Genomic DNA, 20,486 nt, shown 5'->3' with positions numbered 1-20,486 from the left:
ATTGTTCAAGCTTGGACTACAGTCTAGCCAACCCATGTTATTGAAGCAATTATTTAATACCAGTGGTCGCAAATAATAAGCTTTTATGCTTGAAGTCAGAGTTTTTGCAGAAAGAACAACGCTTACCTTGGCCAATACATTATTCGCCAGGTAGTAAGAACTCATTTTAATTATAAAATCTCATAGTTCGATTCCCAATGAACTCAAAAAAATTATAAAACAACGACTCAAATCTGAAAGATAAGCCCCGTACACTCGCAGATACACTGATTCGTTATGTTCTATTATTCGTGTATTAGACATGAAGCAATTTGTGGAATTTTTCACAATGTAATGTCAGGTTTCGCACAGAACTTGTTGCATCTATCAAAATTACACTCTTTTAAGAAAATTTAAGCATTTATCGCTATTGTTTTGATATTCTAAACATCGTTCTTGGACAAATTTATGTATAGCTTTTTTACGCCTTTTTTATCACCAATTGACAAGGTATTTAGGTTGTAAAAATTTGACTGCACATTGGAAAAATAAGCTTCCAAATATTGTTCTCAATCGATTAGAGTGTCGGGACACTAAAAATCAACTCATTTTGCACTTCGTGTATCAAACTATCCACAAGAAAATATTATTTATTTAATGTTTGAGTTATTTTAAATATTTCATATGTGTTTTTTTCTTATTAGTAGACATCAAAGTATTGAATAACTTTGCAGTTTTAATTTTCGATACCTGCTGAATCGAAAAAAATGTTTTTGTAAAGTTGAATAAATCATTTTCTCATGTGGTTTCATAAAAACTATTTTTATTTCATTTTTACGCCTCTTTCCCATTTAATCTGATACAAGTTTCCAGAATTGACCCTCTTAATTGTAAAGAAGCACTGATGTTACACTAAATCGATCGTAGGATTTAACAAAAAACAGGAACGTGTAGTGGAATTAATTATATTAACAAATACCTTGTCTTTATAATTGCTGTACGACTTTCGCTTGGTGCTAAAATTCTTAGTATTTTAGCTAATATAATTTTTCAACAATGTAAACGGGTTGATTATTTAATTATATCGTGTTTCTAATTTGTCGACTAAATGCACTAAAAGACTGCGTAAATACTTTCTTCATATACCTTTCTGTGTCGGAGATATAAGTCAATTAAAAAAATTTAATTAGGTGTACGACTTTCGCTTGGAGCCACTGTATATCGTTAAATTGTACTCGATTAGTACAACTCTACTGATTAGTACGCGAAGTATCCTGAAATTTTAAGAAACTATTAAAAAGTGCACTTCCTTGGCACAAATCTACCGATTAGTACGCGAACTAGTTCCTAGAAATTTAAGAAATAATTAAAAAGTGCACTTCCTTTTGATTTTTTTATTGTTTGACTGTATTGTACAGTAGAGTTGGACAATTGAACGACCTAGTTCTCTGTCCTAGTTCAAAAACGTATAAGTAACATCATCCAAACTATCGTGAGATAATAAGTATACTCATTTTGTTCAAAGAAACGACCGGTGTCCATTGAACTAGATAGTGAACTAGGTAGTTCAATATAATTCAATTTGCACAACTCTATTGTACAGCTGTTCATTGTTCGCAAAGTATATATGTATTTCCAAATGAATGAAATGAACGTCGATACCGAGATTTTTATATTGAGATTTAGAAAATAAATGCGGTAAAATACAATAGAAGATGAAAATTTAGATATTGCTGAAATGGTGATACGACGTAGTACTTGCCTACAGCGAGTGAAAGATGTGCATGAGAAGATTTGCAGATTGCATAAGTGGGGAAATAAGTTACGACGAACTTGATATTCCTGAATGTAATCTTGAAGGTACGGATAACGACGAATTGACTTATCAACTAAATGTTAATATCTAGATTTCGATTACGAAATTGAATCTTATATAGGCTTCAATTAAGATAGTAGTGATTTCGAAAGTGACGAAGTTAAAGAAAAAATCTCTCAATTCTTGCTGAACTTACGGGTATGACAAACGGTTATATCCAGGGGTGAGCACGCCTGTGTGCTAGCCAGGGAAGGAAAATTCAGTACAATAGTACTTTTTTCAGTACCATTTCAGTATAAAAAGTACCGAAGTACCCCTGCGGTCAATTCAGTACCATTTCACATACTCTTGTCCCACACTATAAATGCAAAATTCGCACTTTTCTTCCAAGATCAAACATATTACATATGCAAATTGTTAAAATTTTATTTTGAATGATGGACTTGACGTGACGATATTTTAAAACCTAATCTTAATAAAAGTCATATCATTTGAATAAAATTTGTGCGTAACTAATGTAGAAATAAGTGTCAAGGAAAAGAAGTAAACACAATAATTCTGACGTCTATTTTTTGATTTTAGGACCAATTTCAAAGGGAGTATGGACCGAAAAATTGTACCGTCGTAACTAGGGCCGCATACACAACATGTTGCCAACAATTTGAAAACGATCACAGACGTGTCCCTTAACTACCCTCTTTCCAAACTATGTTTTGCTACTGAGTTTCATTAAGATTGAAAAATATTTAGGGGTCAAAATTGACTAAAAAATGTTGTATGGAATTCGGGAAATATTTACTCTATGAGAAATGTCTTTGGTACTAGTTTTGATTTAGCTATACACATCACTTAGATATGGCCTAATGAAGACAGGTGTCCCAATTTGAAAAAAAAATACTTTTTTTGGAAAGCTATTTTCTTAAGGCCATAACTCCTGAAGTAGACGGTGTATCTTTGCGAAGTGATATTCAATTTCCCCATCTTGATGGAAGATTTTCATAATAATTTGGAAATATATCTTAAAATGTTGCATTTTATAGGACCTTATCTGGTCATATTTTCTTAACCTGACGGAATATCAAAATGCAAACATTTTGGATAAATTTAGGTGCTAAATTTAGATTTCTTATCTTTCAATATACGTTTGGGCCCACATATTTTTATACCCTCCACCATAGGATGGGGGTATATTAAGTTTGTCACTACGTTTGTAACTACCCGAAATAATCATTGTAGACCCCACAAACTATATATATTCTTGATCAGCATGCAATTCTACATCGATATAGCGTAGGACTTTTGGTATTGAAAGCGGGCAATGTAGGTCCACGCTTTCATAGCCCCCATACAAAATGACGCGTGCCGTGTCGTCGTTTTAAGGAATTTTTAAGATATTTGTCCCATTTTACCACCGAATTAGTTGTAATTTGGTATTTTGTATATCCAGAGGCCAAAAAACATTCCTACCAAAGTTGGTTTATATAGGTCCACGTTTTGGTATTACCCCCATATAACGCCCCACATAAAGTACGCGTCATTTTAATATATTTTGAATGTATTAGTCCCATTTGACAACAGAATCGGTTGTAACTTTGTATTTTGCATTTCCAGAGGCTAAGAAACATTTCTACCATAAAATGTTTATATAGGTCCACGTTTGATATAGCCCCCATAGGACGATATCTCCCAAATTTCGGTATTGTAAAGGTTTTGGCGTCATTATCACACCGAAATGGCTGAAATTTGGTATTTAGTCTTCGTTTGGTGTATAAAACTTTCCCCCAGAATTTCGTAGGTATAGGTCCACGCCATCATATAGCCCCCATAGAACAGTACCTTCCGATTTTCGGTATTTTGAAAGTTGTGGCCACATTAATCCACCGAAACGGCTGAAATTTGTGGTGGAGGGTATAAAAAGTTTGGCCCGACCGAACTTAACACTTTCCCTACTTGTTCTTATTTGTTTGGTGTGGAAAAGTAGATATTATTTTTGAATTTATTTTATATTGAAAGAAGAAAGACTCCTACGACCTACGTAGCACAGGTTCAATGCTGGGTTAGTCGCTGGCCGAAAGACCTTGATTTCGGGTCAATCCGGTACGAAAGAACTCTCTGCCGTGGGATTGCCTGAAAATGTAAGTTATTTTGGTGTGGTGGTTATATAGCCCATCGTTACTTGTTTGTGTTGAATGAACAATTTTTAGTTTTTCTTTAAAAATAAATAATTAAAAAAGAACCTTTTCACCGAAAAAAGTACCATCTTAATACTTTTTAAAATTTTTAATTTTCCATCCCTGGTGCTTCTTTATGAGGATATATTTAAATAAGCAATGGAATTGACATTTGAAACACAGTGGGTTTGTTAAATCCGCTTATATATAAACGTACGTTAGTGTCAAATTCCATACGACATTTTATATATTTATTTATAGCCCGTTTCCACGGTACGTCGTTCGTTCTCTATTCGTTGTTCGACCCATAACTACGAATAAATTACTTATTTCCCCACACAAAATTCTATGAACGAACAACGATTTTTCTACGTTGTTCGATTAGAAATACTCCCTGAACGACGAATAAGTATGTCCCATCCCTAATAAATGAGAGAATTTATCGAAAAAATTAATTATGACATGTCTAAATTCAAAATTGAAAAATTTGTTGAAAACACAAAAATTTGAAGAAAAACATGGTATAAGTAAAGAGGTAGATTTAAATGAAAAAAATCTATAGAACCCTTGTTTTTCTTGAATTCCTAAAACTTCAAAATAAAAGCAACAATTGGGTTTGTTTACAATGCGTTTTTTGAGCATTTTATTAAAAACGCGAAAAATGAATGAAGAGTTAAGTTTTCTCCACATAGTCGAGTTGTGAATATGATAAACTGATTGTTTCAATGCAAATCTCACCAATTTCTTCCATACAAATGGTCTAAAAACAATTTTAAAAATCATTGAATTCGATTGATTTTAAAATTGTTTGGCAAACACCACACACACATACACAGTTTGTTTATATTGCTTTGAAGTTTTAGGCATACTCGAATGAAAAAATTTAAATTGACATAAAGCTTTGGCTAACCTTTCTTATTAAACCATGAAGAAAAAGGAAAAAGATTAATGAAAATTAAGGAACTAAACATTTTATATAGATGCAGAAGGAAGATGGTTGTGTTTCCTTCTTAATTCCACACACATTTCTTGTCCATTAGTTCAAAATCGCGTAAAAAATCATAAACAAAAAGGAAACAAATAACTGAAAGTCTATATACACAAACATTGTTTTGACATGTCTCTCTCTCTCTCTTTAATTTTGAAAATAGAAACATATAAAAATATATTGAAAATACAAAATTATTCAGAATTAATGGAAAAATGAATGAAATGTGTGTAGTTAAATATAGAAGATACATTTGAACGAAAATCTATTGCTTTTCCTATTTATTAATTGTATATTTTATGTGTTTTCGGTTCAAGTTTTCGTGAAAACAAGGAAACAAACATTAAAGAAATTTTGTTTATGTTTCTGTTAATTACGAATGGTGTCGTGGAAACGGGTTAATTCGTGTACGTCGTTCGACAGGCGAACAACGTAATTGAAACGCTCGTGTGAACATGACATTATTGGTCTGTTCCAGAACTGCAAGAATCTACTATTTTTTACTATTTTCTCCGATAACATAAAGGAAAAAATGTTATCGTAGTAAAAAATAGTAGCTTCTTGCAGGTTCTGGAACAGAGCTTATATTTCGATGTACATTAGGGTTATATATTTTTTGAGGAATAAATATATCATTCCGAAAAACAAACTTTTTCCCAGAAAGACTTCTTTATATCAATGATATGTAACCTCCTCCAAGTCCGAACGACGAGCCGCACAATAAAACACCGCTTATAGAGGCGGTACAACGTTTGTTAATATTTGAGGTATTTTGTTAAATTTAAAAAAAATAAAGCCCTAATAAACATGTGCTTCTTTGATTTCGAAAACAAAAGATTGAACCAGCTTCTCCTTTTTCAATGAATTTCCAGCAAGAATTCTACTTTCTGCGAGAAATTATTCATTTAGTGGAATGATGTGGAAACATCCAAATTCATTTTTTCTTCTATTGGACAGCAACTGTTTCCTTCACCTTTGGCCCTATAATAATTACTATGGAAACTTTGAGCCCCCCTGGTACGTGTTAACATAGTCCGATTATGCTCAAACTTTGACAATCTTAATTTTTAAAAATATAAAAATATCCTACATTGATTTTTTTAAACCACTCTAATGTTGAATACTAAATTTGCGTATGTGTTATTCAAAACAACAACAATAGAACTGTCTGGTTACTTTCGCAGCAAGAACTTTCTCAAGGAGTAAGGAGTTTTTATTCTCTTTAAAAAGTAAACAGACACCTTCCCTGCAATAACCAGCGATCAATCATCTGACTTGCCAAAACAGAACAATATGTCCGCCAATAAAGGAACCAAAGGAAGCAAAAATGTTGTATTTTGCAATTTTGTTTTTTCAAAATAGTCTGGCTTAATCCCATTGTTGTTGTTTTAATATTTTAAAACAACTATTTTATTAGTGGAAAAGATTTGGCATTGTTCGCCAAGGGGTAGGGCAGGGAATACTATAGTTTCGATCCACGCCACTGGATCTCATCAGTTCCCTTGTTTGTTGTTTGTGGATATTCTCCACCGAAGTTATTTTTCAATAACTTCTTCAAAAAGAAACTTTTTATACCCAAACATCAATCGTCAGCTCGAAGTATAAAGGTAAGCAAAGAAAAAAGTTCAATGAGAAGTTTTTCCTTGGCAACCTCATACAACTCCGACGAAAGTGTCTGCGAAAACAATTCAAACCTCTTCCACTTGTGTGTGTCGTCAAATTTCGACGAATGCACACACCAAAATTTGGTTGGTCTGCTTTATAGCAAAAACAACACACGTCGTGCCAGTGTCTTCAATTTGAAGCATTGTGGCGTTTTTTTTTATTGGGATAGCGTTTGCAATTTTGTTTTTTCAAAATAGTCTGGCTTAATCCCATTGTTGTTGTTTTAATATTTTAAAACAACTATTTTATTAGTGGAAAAGATTTGGCATTGTTCGCCAAGGGGTAGGGCTTTTTTTCTTTGCTTACCTTTATACTTCGAGCTGACGATTGATGTTTGGGTATAAAAAGTTTCTTGTTGAAGAAGTTATTGAAAAATAACTTCGGTGGAGAATATCCACAAACAAGAAACAAGGGAACTGATGAGATCCAGTGGCGTGGATCGAAACTATAGTATTCCCTGCCCTACCCCTTGGCGAACAATGCCAAATCTTTTCCACTAATAAAATAGTTGTTTTAAAATATTAAAACAACAACAATGGGATTAAGCCAGACTATTTTGAAAAAACAAAATTGCAAACGCTATCCCAATAAAAAAACGCCACAATGCTTCATGTTGTATTTTGTTAAAAATAAAAAAGAAAATGACCCAGCAATTGATTTTTCCACTTTGCAACTTTGTTCTACAAAAAAATAATACAATTAGACTTCCTATTTCCGCAATAAAATTGTTTTTAATTTTCACAAACATAAATCAACGAAAAATAAAAACAGATGATTGATTGTTTTCAGGAAGAAGAAGAGTTACAAGTTCTTGCTAGAAGAAATTTGTCCAGCAAGAATTTGCAAACTCTCAGTAAAAAAACTGTCAAAATCTCTCTCTCGAATCGATCTCTTATGCTGACTTTTTGTGTTAACAGACGACTTTCAGCAAAAATTGGTACAAATTGTTCCAAATTTTAGGGTAACCGGACAGACTCAATATACATGTATTTCAAATTCGATATGTCCCAATAGAAAGTGTCTTTAACCCTTTGTGGCCCGATGTTGCCTGTGGGCAATTTTGCATATACTAAGTGGGTGTCAGTAGGCTTATTTCAGAAGAACAAACAAATGGAAATCATGGTTTAATAAGAAAGGTTAGCTAAAGCTTTGTGTCAGTTTAAATTTTTTCTTTCGAATATTCCTAAAACTTCAAAACAATATACACAATCTGTGTATGTGTGTGTAATATTTGAATAATATGCCAAACAATTTTAAAAACAATCGAATTCAATGATTTTTAAAATTGTTTTAACAACATTTGTATGGATGAAATTCTTCAGATTTGCATTGGAATAAACATTTAATCATATCCACAATTCGATTATGTGGAGAAACCATGGCACTTCATTCATTTTTCGCGTTTTTTATAAAATGCTCAAAAAAGATATTATAAACAAACACACTTGTTGCTTTTGTGTTTACTGATTTTGAAGTAATTGGAATTCATAAAAACCAGGGCTCTACACATTTTTTTCATTTAAATCTACCTCTTTACTTATACCATGATGGAAATTACTTTTAAATAAATAGCTAGATTGGCGAAGTTATGTTAAATTTGGACATGAAATATTTTAGTGATTTTATAAAATGCCTTAAAATGTCAAAGGAATTGAATAATTGCAGCCAACATTTTTTGAAAAATCCTACTGAGATATTGATCTAATAGAATAAAAAACAAACATTCAATTTACAGTTCCAATCAGTAGTTATATTTTTTTTTGAAATTTGGAAGTTGCCTAAGTGGTTACATTAGTGGAAGTCGAAAATGCTGGTTAGTCGTATTCAATGAAATACAAAGGGTCATTGGGACATTCGGGCTTGTAAAAATGTTGTATTTATATAATTATTCGAAGATTGGACTTGAATTAAGAGGAGACAAACACATTTTTTAGTGAATATACATATTACATATTATGAATTTGTAAGATATCAAGCGAATACCTTTCAAATATAACCAATTTTCCATTCCATTTCCATAAATTTTCCTCGAAATCTGAACCGATTTCGATATAATTTGGCACACTTATTTTTAGGCCGAATTCAGTCACACATTCAAAATTTCATCAAAATCGGACGTATATACCGTGTTTGGTGCAGCAAATATGTGAAATAGGGCGAAAACATATACGGGAGCTATATCCAAATCTGAACCGATTTTCACCAAAAGATATAGCGTTCTTCCTATGGCTAAAAAAATGTAGTCCCCAATTTTCAGCTGAATCGGACAAAAAATGTGATCTGTACGTTGCGAACAAAAATACATGGACAGACGGACGGACATGCATAAATCGACTCAGAATGTGATTATATGTATATCCCCAAAAGGAACTATGGGTCTATTTCGTTTCCTTTTGTATGTTACATACAAAAGCACAAAGACATAATACCCCTTACCACAATGTGGTGTAGGGTATAAAAATATAACGATAATACAAAGACTTAAGAAACAAACTTTGTTAATTTTTATTTCGCAGAACACTTATTTTTGCGATTACTAATCATAATAAGTATGAAAAATATTTTTATCTCTACGGAAAAAATGCGTGGTTCAAAGGGTTAAGACAATGGTGCACAAGAAGAGAATGCTATTTTGTGTGGCTGTATTGGAAAGAGAAACCTATTTTTCTAAGAGTAATTTAAAAATGTTAAGGCCTGCGTACATAAGCTGCTCTGCCTGATTGCCTTGCTTTCCTGCTTCAATTTTGACATAATAAAAATAAAAGAATAAAGAAGGCCGAGGAAATTTCGAACTGGGTTGCCCTTTTCTTTTTTATTCTTTTATCAGAAGTAAGCAAGGTAAGCAGGCAAGGCAGCTTATGTACGCAGGCCTTTATGTTATGATTTTTATTAGTTTTTCATTGTTAAATCAATAGGGTAAGCCAAAAAGGTAATTTTAATAAATAACAACAACTTGAACTAAAAACAACAATTTTAATAAATATCAAAGCAAATAATGTGTTCACCCATGCGCATGTTAATCCGTTGCCTAACTTTTTCGTAAAGACGAGTGCATGGCTGCTTTAAGACAACATTGATAAATCGTACACGACATTTCCAATTCGTTCACGACTCCTTGCAGACAGCCCTTTGGGATCGTTGACGACTTTTTCATTGGGTTTCCCCATTTTATAAAGCTAACTAAATTTCCTTCTTGACAAAAGTAAAAAATTACGCAGTTTGGTGTCTTCTACGCAGCCTAGAGCACGAGGGAAAGCATTTTCCTGATTTTTAATGCGTTTTTGTCACACTTAAATCACTATAACCTAACCATTTGTTATCCGATTTTTAAAAATTATGGCTTGTTCGAAAGACATGATTTTCACCTTTTAAATAAAAGAATAAACTGTAATGTCCGTTGTGGAAAAAATAAGTTATGTCCCTTTTAAGTTGAAAACCCAAGAAACCAAGTTTTTCACAACATTTACCATTATAAAATCAAAAACGAAATGACCCAAAGGAACCAAATGTATTTTCGTCTTCCATGGACTCCCACAAAACTGAATATATGCATCAGAACTTCTCTAAAAAAATTTTGTCAACTTTTGTAGCACAGTGTAATTTTTCTTACTTACCCCCTGTTTTTGTAACTATTTTTTGTTCGTTCTTCTAAAATCGTAATAATTTGAGCATCCTTAGCTCAGCCCCTAGATAACATACAGACCTAATTATTCGTAGACACGTTCTATATATAGTTAGGAATTCCTCTTTCAAAAATCAGAGTTCCACATATGCGCTAAGACGAGTAAATCGATCTACAAAATTTGACAATTCGTGTGAGAACAATATTTTTTTACAAAAACAGGGGGTTAGAGAAGTCTCCCTTAATAGGCAAAACATAAAATGTCACATTTTTGATTGGACTGAGTGTACACATATTTGTAATAAACTGTCAGTTTGATAACTGCCTCCCTGAATGTTCAAAAGTAAACATAACAAAATGTTAGATTCTGAGCAAATACCTCCAAGGACATTGAGGAAGGCACATACCATATTCATCTTAAAAACATATCTGATGGGAATAGCCTTAGTAAAATTGAGTGTTCTCCAATGGTTCCTGATCATCAAAAAGCAAGTATAATGTAAATATCACAGTTGATTATAATCAGTCCTATTGTCCCTCGTTGTGCAGCAAATATATTCAGAAATGTTTGAGGAAATACAATTTTGTTTTATTGGGACTACTGCTTATCAATTTTGTAATGCTCCTGTTAATGCAAAATCTTATGCGCCGCAGTGAATGGACAAAACTTAGGACTGTTGCCCTTTGGTGTTTTACGTTTTTAATGGTATGTGTTAAAAGTAAGGCTGACTTCCGTAACACCATATTGAATTGCAACGGTATGTGAATGAATTTCCACGGTGTGTATTTAAAATGCTTTTACAACGCACGAGTAATAATTGAAACAAAGCAGGTTGATGACCTTTCGGAAGTCAGCCTAATTATGCGTATAGACATATGTATGTATAGAAGTTGTATATTTCCAGATAGAAACCTCATCGATTGTTGTAGCCAGACCGATGGTCCAGGCAACTTTGTCGAACTTGACAATGGCAACAGTTCTCTCATTTTGTCCTGTAACTATTAGCTTGGCTTTGGCATTAAGACATCGTGTAAGTGAGACACATGTATAAACGAAGAATACGATTTTGTTTTAAAGTTTTTTGTTCTGTTTATGTAGTTGGAAATTGAATATGAATCAACATACCTTGTCATGTGGACAGTGAAATATTTTTTACTTACCTCCATAAGTGTTCCCATGGTCCTTGCCTTTGATAATGTTTATGTGCAAATTAGTATTAGCTTAACTTTAGTATTCTTCATTTCAATTGTGAGTATCTGTAGCAATTCGATGGGTATATTTAAAATTTTTAATTTTTTTCACTAGTTCACTATTTTATGGGGATACTCGCTGGCATCGTTACTGTTTTGCAGAACAGAGTCTTCCTATGTGTTATATTACATAACGTTAGCCTATCTGTTATTTATGTCATTATTTGTCAATGCTTTAGTATTTTTTATAAAGATTCAAAAACTGAATGCTAATTAACGCACGTAAAAGGACAACTGCTATAATTTATTAACCTTGTAAATCATTCTGCACTACCCGCCATACCAATAAAGTCACTAAAAATGTTAACACAAAATTAAAGTACAAATTTCGGGCTGGCATCACACTGGTATCGTAACGCCCATTCCTGATGAACATTCCTGTAAGTATGTTAAACTTCAAAGCGAATAAATAACAATATTCAATTATTGGCCAAATAGTAATACGAACCGAAAAAAAGAAGGGATAAAAAATAATGGCCAACAGATATATGCCCATAGAGCGATTCTCTGCAGAGAACATTAGGCAGATGAAAATAACACCTAAGACTAGAGCCATAAACCACCAAATCAGAAGGAACGAGGTGCACACGACCAACAAGTCCTGCAAAGATATGTCTGAATTTTAGTATAAAATAGAGCAAATATGGAATTGAATTTACCATTGTACAGCATTTGGAACCAAAAAGGTTCAAGAGAATTATTGCAACGACGACGCACCCGAATAAAATAATATACTCACTGAGATGTAATGTTGCAATTATACCTGCAGACCAAAATGTCACAGCCACTATCTGGTTAAGTCAATAGAGAAAGGATAAGTTATGACATGGAGGTTTGACATGGCCAATATACCAACAAGAAAGTTAACGTCCAATCAATTGCAGGTAGTCGCACATTCGCCACAATCATGGTGGCAAAAGTAATCAAAATAATTATAATAACAATGGTGGCAGTTATGTTCAATATACTGCTGGTAAAAAATTCGTGGACCCCACTGAAAGGTCACAAAATTAAATATCAATGAAGCCATTAGAAATTTCAGAATTTCTTCTTACAACAAAATAGTAAACAACCATGGTATGACCGTGGAGAGAATGAACATAGCTGTTAGACCATAAATTTTAGTGCCACGATGTGATATATCTTGAGAGCCAATTCCAGTGTAGTATTCACGTTCCATTAGAGTAATTGAATAATAGAAACAATTTAAACTAAATAATCTGTTTTTTTGTGTTGTTCACGTAGGGCTTCTAATCTATAATTTGAAACTAGCTCCAAAAATGACATTAAAAAATAACAGCAATAGGTATGTCTGTAGTGGAATTCTGTAACTCATTTTTTGAATTGCCGACAAAAATCGGTGACATTAAAACGCAAAATTATGAATCAAAAGTTCAAATAAAAGTTGACAGCACTCGGTAGTACATACTTTACGACTAATTTTTATTCGTCGCAAACTTACCGAAAAACATCGTTAATTACCGAAATTATAAACATTTTAATGTTACCGACATTTATCGGTAACTCAAAAAATGAGTTACAGAATTCCACTACTGGTTACCCAAAACAAAGATGTCAATATTATAAGATAGGCAAAGTCAATTGTGAAAAATTAACTGTAGAGGGAGTTAACCTCTGTTGCTACGACATCATAGCAACATTCTGTTAAACGAAAACTGTTACTCATTGGAATATTGACAAGAAAAACATTAAAACTCAAATTTTACGGCGTTGACTTCTGTTTTAAAAATAAGAAATAGTGAAGAAATAAATTTCAGCCACAAAACACGACGTTAATGTTTTCTGCCGCGAGAAATGGGAATCAAAAACGATTGGCATTGCTGTTATCAATTCCAGTGTGTTGTGTAGCCATCTGTAACCAAAATGTGGAACTATTAGCATATGTTTTCGGGTCTTTATTGCTATACGTCTTTGCCCAAAAATTTGTAACAATTTGTATAAATTGTTATTATGCGGCCCATACATTATGGACATGCATGGCAGCTGCCAATGAACCCTTCTGATTGACTACACGCAAAAAAAACGGCCTCTCTAACATATGTCCCAAACATATTTTGCAGCAAACATGTATATGTTTGCAACAGTCCCAAACATAATATATGTTTGGGTCTGCAAACAAATATATGTTTGGGTGGAAACAAATATATGTTTGGGTGCAAACATATATATGTTTGGGTGCAAAGATATTTATGTTTGGATGCAAACATTTTATATGTTTGGGTGCAAAAAAATACAAACCCAAAAGGCACAAAAAAAACAAACACATGCACCAGTGGGCGCTTACTGAGAGCAAGGGAGCGTAAAATTCAATGTTAAACACTTTAAGATGTGTGCTCACTTGCTCTCAGTAAGAACTCACTGGCTATCTCTATAGTAAACACACAAATGTTGTGGTTTTTTACTGAAAGGCAAAAGAACGACAAACACATAGGTACATACAAAATTCCAAAGAAATACATAACACACTTTAATAAAAGAAAAACTGATTGAAATAATTTGTAAATAGTCACACGTAGTTGAACGCTTCTCCTTAGTTGTGAAATAAAACAAATTGGCCTCATAGTTGAAATCATCAGCGGGGAATCGGCATCTAGAATCAAATGATTATGTAATGTAAAAAATAAATATGGATATGCCATATTTCAAATATACATAAGTGTGTATGTAATTACCAATATTAAATGCGATTTCTTCCTTGTCCAATAAAATAATTTCATTCCACTTTCCGATTCAATTATAAAATATATTGGGCATTTAATTTACTAAAAAGCACAATTTCTTTAAGAAAACACAAAACACTGATTTATTCACTTTACCGTCTTGACTCTACAAAGGCAACTAAAACACTGAAGAAAGAAAAAAAATATAATTCATATCGCTCATTTACTCAAAGAGTGGCATAACTCAAAAAATGCGTTTTCTGAGTTGGCAATTTCTATTTTTTCTACGACTTCTACTTAACCTTGTGTCAAATTTTCATGCTGATATCTCTAAAACTCCGCGAGTTACAATTGATTTACTGCGGGCTTGGCATAATTCAACAATAAAGTTTTTTGAGTTTATGAAGCACTAAAACACTTCAAATCATGCTTGATCGTGCACAAAAATTTAGCACTGATATCTGGCTAGCTGTTTGCAAAATATGGTCCAAGTAGTTATTTTAGTTCTTGTGTTATAATCTTTTTAAGTTGGGAACTCAAATTTCAATCACCAATATAAAACGGGTTTTTCTCGAAACTTGATTTTTTTAAATGTGTCACTCTTTGAGTAAATGAGCGATATCATTTCTTCTTCGCCTGCGTTGGTTAACAACAACAAAACAAGAAACACACGAGTTTGTCGCATACACGCCACCAAAGCCCCCCTTCGCTTCTACGTCTTCTATTATACAATACACCAGAGCAGGCATGACCAAAAAGAGAACGGAGAAAATGTGAATGTATTCAAAATATTGGCAACTTACAACAGTGTGTTAGTAAGTTTGTATTCACGCAAGCTATAAAACAATAACAAATCAAAACATTTGTTCTCTTTTGTACGCTCTTTCTGTGCAATCGGGTCGTGTGCGTGTAAATTGCCGAAAATCATCTGCACCGCCGTGCCAAATGTGGCCATGCTTGCACCAGAGTGAGGCAGAGAACATTTTTGGGTCTCTCTTGTGCTCTCAATGAGCGTAAATTTGTTGTTGTTCACAACGTGTTAGCATCTACACAGGCTGTGAGCGATAACAAATTTACGCTCACTTAGAGCACATGGGCTCTCTTGTGAGTCACAATGCCTCCTCCTGCAATACACACAACTCTTTTTATAAAACAGCATTCCACAGCCGCGAGAGCACTGTTATTACTCTCGTTGACAAACATCCTCTCTCCACCCATGAAAAAAATGTTCTAACATAAAAAATATGTTTTACCCAAACATATCAAATTGGGATATGTTACAGAATGTTGCAAACATATATTTGTTTGGACCCACACATATTATGTTTGGATCCAAACATATATTTGTTTGCAACCGGTCCCAAACATATATTTGTTTGGATCCAAACATATTTCTAACATAAATTTTTCTGCGTGTAGTATGTGGTATACCTCGAATCCATATTTCAGAAATGATAAAATTTTCTCCAAAACAAAATTTGCTGTCAAAACAAATTATTAATCAAATATAAAAAAACAAATATTTCGCTTCTATAAAGAATATAGGCCTGTTCGATAACTTCCCAAGTAAAAAGTATTTGCAAGTACTTGCAACTACTTCTCATTTCTCTTTAATTGAAAAAGTTTGTTATCGAACAGAATTTTGTAAAAGTATTTACAAATTTGTGCAAACTTTTGGGTTATCGAACAGACCTTATGTTTTGACAGCAAAAGAAGGTCTGAATTCGCTTTTGTATCACCTTCTTAAATTCGCTTTCCTCTACTCACTATCAGTCAAGGCGAATTTAAGAAGGTGATCCCAAAGGCGAATTCAAGCGAATGCAGGTCGTAGTCATCATGGTACAATAATCTAGAAGGTAGGTCAGGTTCGAACAAATTGTGAAAAACAAGGCCTGGGTGTATTTGCTTATTCTGTCAGAATTACCATAACTGAATATGCAACAGGTTGTACCAAGGCAAATATAGAAGGTAGCCGATTCGGCGAATTGCTACAACAAAGCAACTTTTGCCGTAACATAATACGTCAAAATTTGTAAAGAGAATCAATTCGTGAGCACTTTACAGCTTTTGCTACTTTTGCCGGTTTTACTATTTTCAAAAGTAAAGGAACAGACCAATCATTTGCAGTCAAATTTTGTCAAAGAAATGGTAAAATATTCTTCGCGAAGCTTAAATAAAGATGTTGTGCACAGATATTTTTATAGAAGCAAAATATTTGTTGTTTATTTTTGATTAAAAGTATGATTTGACAGCAAATGGAGACATCAAAAATTCAAATAGAAGTTGACAACACTTCTACCATCGGTAGAACTACTATTAGGTGTGTTCGTTTACTCAATAATTTGTACAAATTCGTACAAGTCCAGTAACTTCTTGTAAACGACTAGGGTCTTTTGCATTGCACTGTAGAGTAAACGAACAACATCCAGTAATAATTCGTACAAATTTTGAGTAAACGAACACACATATTTATTCGTAGTGTTACGAATGTAACTGATAGGTTTAAGTTAATTTAGTTTAATTTCCGTTAATTTAAAAATTTGAATTGTAACGTAAAGTTTTATTACGCAGTTACTTTATTTAAGCAACAACAACTACCATGTGGAAATCTCTTCATCATTCTAGTTCTTTACCTTTCATTAATGTGCTTTTGTTTTGTTTTGCCACAATCATGTAATTATTGTTTAGTTTGTTACTTCTTTATTTCTTGCATTTGTTTGTTGTTGTAGTTACGTCATTACTGTGCTTGTCGTCCAATTGTATTCCCTAGAGGACTCTAGAACAGGGAGATTTTGGGGTATAAATAGCGGTAGGAAAGGCAAAATTGAGTTAGTTGTGTTTTAAGCGTTGAACGGTTAAAGAATTGCTGCGTGCTAACTAGAGACAAGCTGTGTGCTTAGTAATTAAAGTCGGTTTCGAATAAGCGTAATAAAGTAAATAAAGCATTGTAGAAACGTAATCTAAAACGAACCCTGTTTTATTTGGTACAAATCGTACTGGGAAATAAAACAACGTCTACACGGAGATTAGTTAAACCTAATTCCGTAACAGTAGCTAACTTACCGACAAACATCGTTAATTAGTCCCGGCCCACACTAGAGGGATTTCATTGGAAAAATTGCATGAAATTATGGGTCTCTAGATCGACTTCCATAGTAGAGTAAAATCATAAAATTGCTATAGTGTGGAATTCGATTTAAGAACGTCAAATTTCATTAAATTTTTTAATGAAATTCACGCCAGTGTGAACCGGGACTTACCGAAATTATAAGCATTTAAATGGTAAAACCGGCAAAAGTAGTAAAAGTTGTAAACTGCTCCCATATGAATTGTTGGTGTCTGCAGTAAAGGAACGTTTTTCGAGTAAAAAGTGGTAAAACTTAAAGATTCTTGCACGTAAAGGAACAGAGCTATTGTAACACCTCCTTTATTGTGCCATGATTCTTTCATTGGTGGATTATTCGCAAAAAAAACTTTCGACAGCTAATGCTAGGTTTACATTTACGAAATCCACTCGATTTCAACTGTCAATCTCGTTGCTTACATGTCAAATGAAATCCAGTGGATTTCAGATGAGATTTCATTTGATGTACAATTCCTTTGTGTATTGACAGTTGAAACCCACTCGATTTCACTTTGATTTCTTAAATGAGATATCTCACCAAGAGAATACTCAGGGTGAGATGATGTAGATGAGTCAGCCCAGCTGATCGAATTTAAAACGTCAAAAAACTAGGAATTCGTCATGAAAAATCAAAACCAAAAAACACTTTATATACAAACACAAGCGATAAAAAGAGACAACAAGAGACCATTTGGCGAAAATTTTGACAGTTTACATTACAAAAAAAGTTGCTTTGTTGTAGCAATTCGACGATGCATCTACCTTAGTAATTGTACCATGGTTTTTAAAAATGCATTTGTTTATGTCTATAGGTGTGTTCGTTTACTCAATAATAAAATAAATTATGGAAAAAGACTTATTTTGTAAAATAACTTATTTTGTAGTTTGTGATGATTGTTTTATTTCTAAGGTATCAAATCCCAGCAAAAAGCGGCGCATCCATGGAGTAGGAGGAACACTATGTGGACGGCCAGCCGTTAATTTATGATATGGAAAGAGAAGTATTTTTGTAGCAATGGATAATCAAACAATTTTCGTATACAATCTCCTGCTTGGTTTACATTTAGGAAATCCACTCGATTTCAACTGTCAAACCATAGGTTAAACGTCAAATGAAATCCAGATGAGATTTCATTTGACGTTTGAGCTATGGAATTGACAGTTGAAACCGAGTGGATTTCGTAAATGTAAACTTAGCATTCGATTGTTAAATTAAATCTTATCCGGCAACCTTCTTGTTTGTCAAATCAGCTGACTTCTTGCAAGTTTTTACAAATTGTTATTCGATAACATTCTGCAAAGTTTTAGCTTCGAGAGAGTAAAATAAGTGGAGAGAAGTTACTGAGAACTTGCTGAATACTTGCAAGCCCTTTTTACTTTCGAAGTTATCGTACAGACCTAATTTTTCAACTACTTCTCCCTTAGTCGAGGGTCAGACTAGCAAGGTTTCTTGAAACCAATTTCGTTAAAGTTTCTTTTCAAGTTTCGTTAGTGTCCACACACGTTAACGTGAAATTTAAGATTTTTGCGTGTCCTCTTTATTTTACCATTCGAGTTTGTAGTGTTTCTCATACCAATAAAAACAAATAAACCAAAAACAACACAAAATAATTAACATTAATAATTAAATTAATATTAATAGTTAAATTTTCACTATTTCATTAATTACATGTTTTTATTAAATATTTGTATGCTTGTTTTGATGTTAACGTTTGCTTAAGAAAATAAAAATGAAAGAAAATATGAGAAAAAATCTTGTAACGAATAACAAGAAGAGGCAACACAACAAACACAGAAAATCATGTACATGAGTTTCACTTCTTCATACCCCTCGCCTATAAACTTGACGTCGCCATGTTGAAATCGTGCTAGTCTGACCATCGACTTATACAACTGTCAAAATTTGAAACATTTGTAATAATAAGTGTGTTTGCGTACTCGATAATTTGTAGTAATTATTACAAATGTTTCGAATTTTCACAGTGGTGTAAAGAAAAAGTTGCTGACAAAATTTGTTTCAGCAACATTTAGTAAGTACGAGGACAAACCTACCCAGCAAACCAAATGTCTGATGTCCGACACGTCTGAACAATTTCGGAAGCAAAGTCGTTCAGATTTCGTTCCGATTTCTAAACGATTTTTCGGAGAGGAAATAGTTCAGATTTCGTACCGATTTCGAATGGAATGTCGGAAAGAAATTTCCTTTCCGAATTTCCCAAGGATTTTCTTCAGATTTCGTTACGATGTCGCTCCGACATTTCGTTCCGAAATTATGTCAACCACTTCATACAACTTTCGTTAAGATATCGTTACGATTTCGGATCAGATATCGGACGTATCGTCCGAATTTTGTTCCGATTTCGTTACGATGTCGGTACGTTTGGTTTGCTGGGTAATGTGGTATCCGACCTAATTATAGATTTGTTCCTTTACTTTTTTAATGGTAAAAGTGGTAAAAGAGAAAAGTGTCAAAATTGCTGAAAATTGCTCTCTCATGAACATTTTTACCAGAAAAGTAAAGGAACGGAAAAATGGTAGATCTGGTAGCAATGTCAAAAAGAAACATAAAAAAACTATTTTCGTATTTTATTTCACACTTTTTAATTTAGTTTTGTCAGCGTTCGACTTTTACATCTGTTTTTCGTTCATTTTTTCTTCATTGTCAAATAATCGTCAAACAAAAGTCGAAAAATCAGTTCTACCATTTTTTACCTGCAGAAATTTGTCCGGTAGCCTGTGGTAGAAGAGAAAGGCATATGTGCTCTCTCTCATCTCCCAGTCTCTTAAAAATTGCTGCCAGTTTTACCACTTTTTGGGGTTAAGGAACGCTTTGCAGGTTAAAAATGGTAACAAATGGTAAAAATGGTAACCACAGGTAAGTAAAGGAACACAGCTGTGATTTGATATCCAGTTGTTTCGTACCGAGTACTCAAAGTTGGGATCACAACATTCGTTATCGAGTAAAATTATCGAGTTATTGAGCATAAATTTGCGAGAAATTACTCGTAGCTAAATTGCCTATCGTAAACTAACAAAAAGAAAGATTTCTTATTCAGCATTATTACGGTTGGCGTAGTCGTATCCAAAATTGCAAATTGACGTGTCGTAACGTCTAATTGGTATTATGTATGTCGTACACGACATTTTCGCAACGACTAATTGGTATTATGTATGTCGTATACGAGATAT

At 33.3% G+C, this 20,486-nt stretch overlaps 2 protein-coding genes across 2 annotated transcripts; one reads left to right on the top strand and one right to left on the bottom strand.

The window, feature by feature from the left end:
- The first annotated feature begins 10,796 nt into the window (after positions 1-10,796).
- On the top strand, positions 10,797-11,709 carry LOC141386422 (uncharacterized). The gene is made up of 4 exons (XM_073954883.1): positions 10,797-10,947; positions 11,147-11,272; positions 11,341-11,490; positions 11,548-11,709. Exons 1-4 carry the CDS (start codon positions 10,861-10,863, stop codon positions 11,707-11,709), a joined length of 525 nt encoding a protein of 174 aa, XP_073810984.1. The 5' UTR covers positions 10,797-10,860.
- A 7-nt stretch (positions 11,710-11,716) lies between these two features.
- LOC141386420 (uncharacterized) lies at positions 11,717-12,725 on the bottom strand. Its single transcript, XM_073954882.1, has 5 exons — positions 12,548-12,725; positions 12,345-12,486; positions 12,152-12,283; positions 11,941-12,093; positions 11,717-11,886 (listed from the first exon to the last, which is right to left on the bottom strand). Exons 1-5 carry the CDS (start codon positions 12,670-12,672, stop codon positions 11,740-11,742), a joined length of 699 nt encoding a protein of 232 aa, XP_073810983.1. The 5' UTR covers positions 12,673-12,725; the 3' UTR covers positions 11,717-11,739.
- Positions 12,726-20,486: the final 7,761 nt, after the last annotated feature.

This window comes from Musca autumnalis, unplaced genomic scaffold, assembly GCF_047663935.1.
Source record: "Musca autumnalis isolate F117 unplaced genomic scaffold, ASM4766393v1 scaffold_5, whole genome shotgun sequence".
Lineage (NCBI taxonomy): Eukaryota > Metazoa > Arthropoda > Insecta > Diptera > Muscidae > Musca > Musca autumnalis.
The sequence above is the reverse complement of the archived record's forward strand: the minus strand, read 5'-3'. Positions and strand labels throughout refer to the sequence as shown.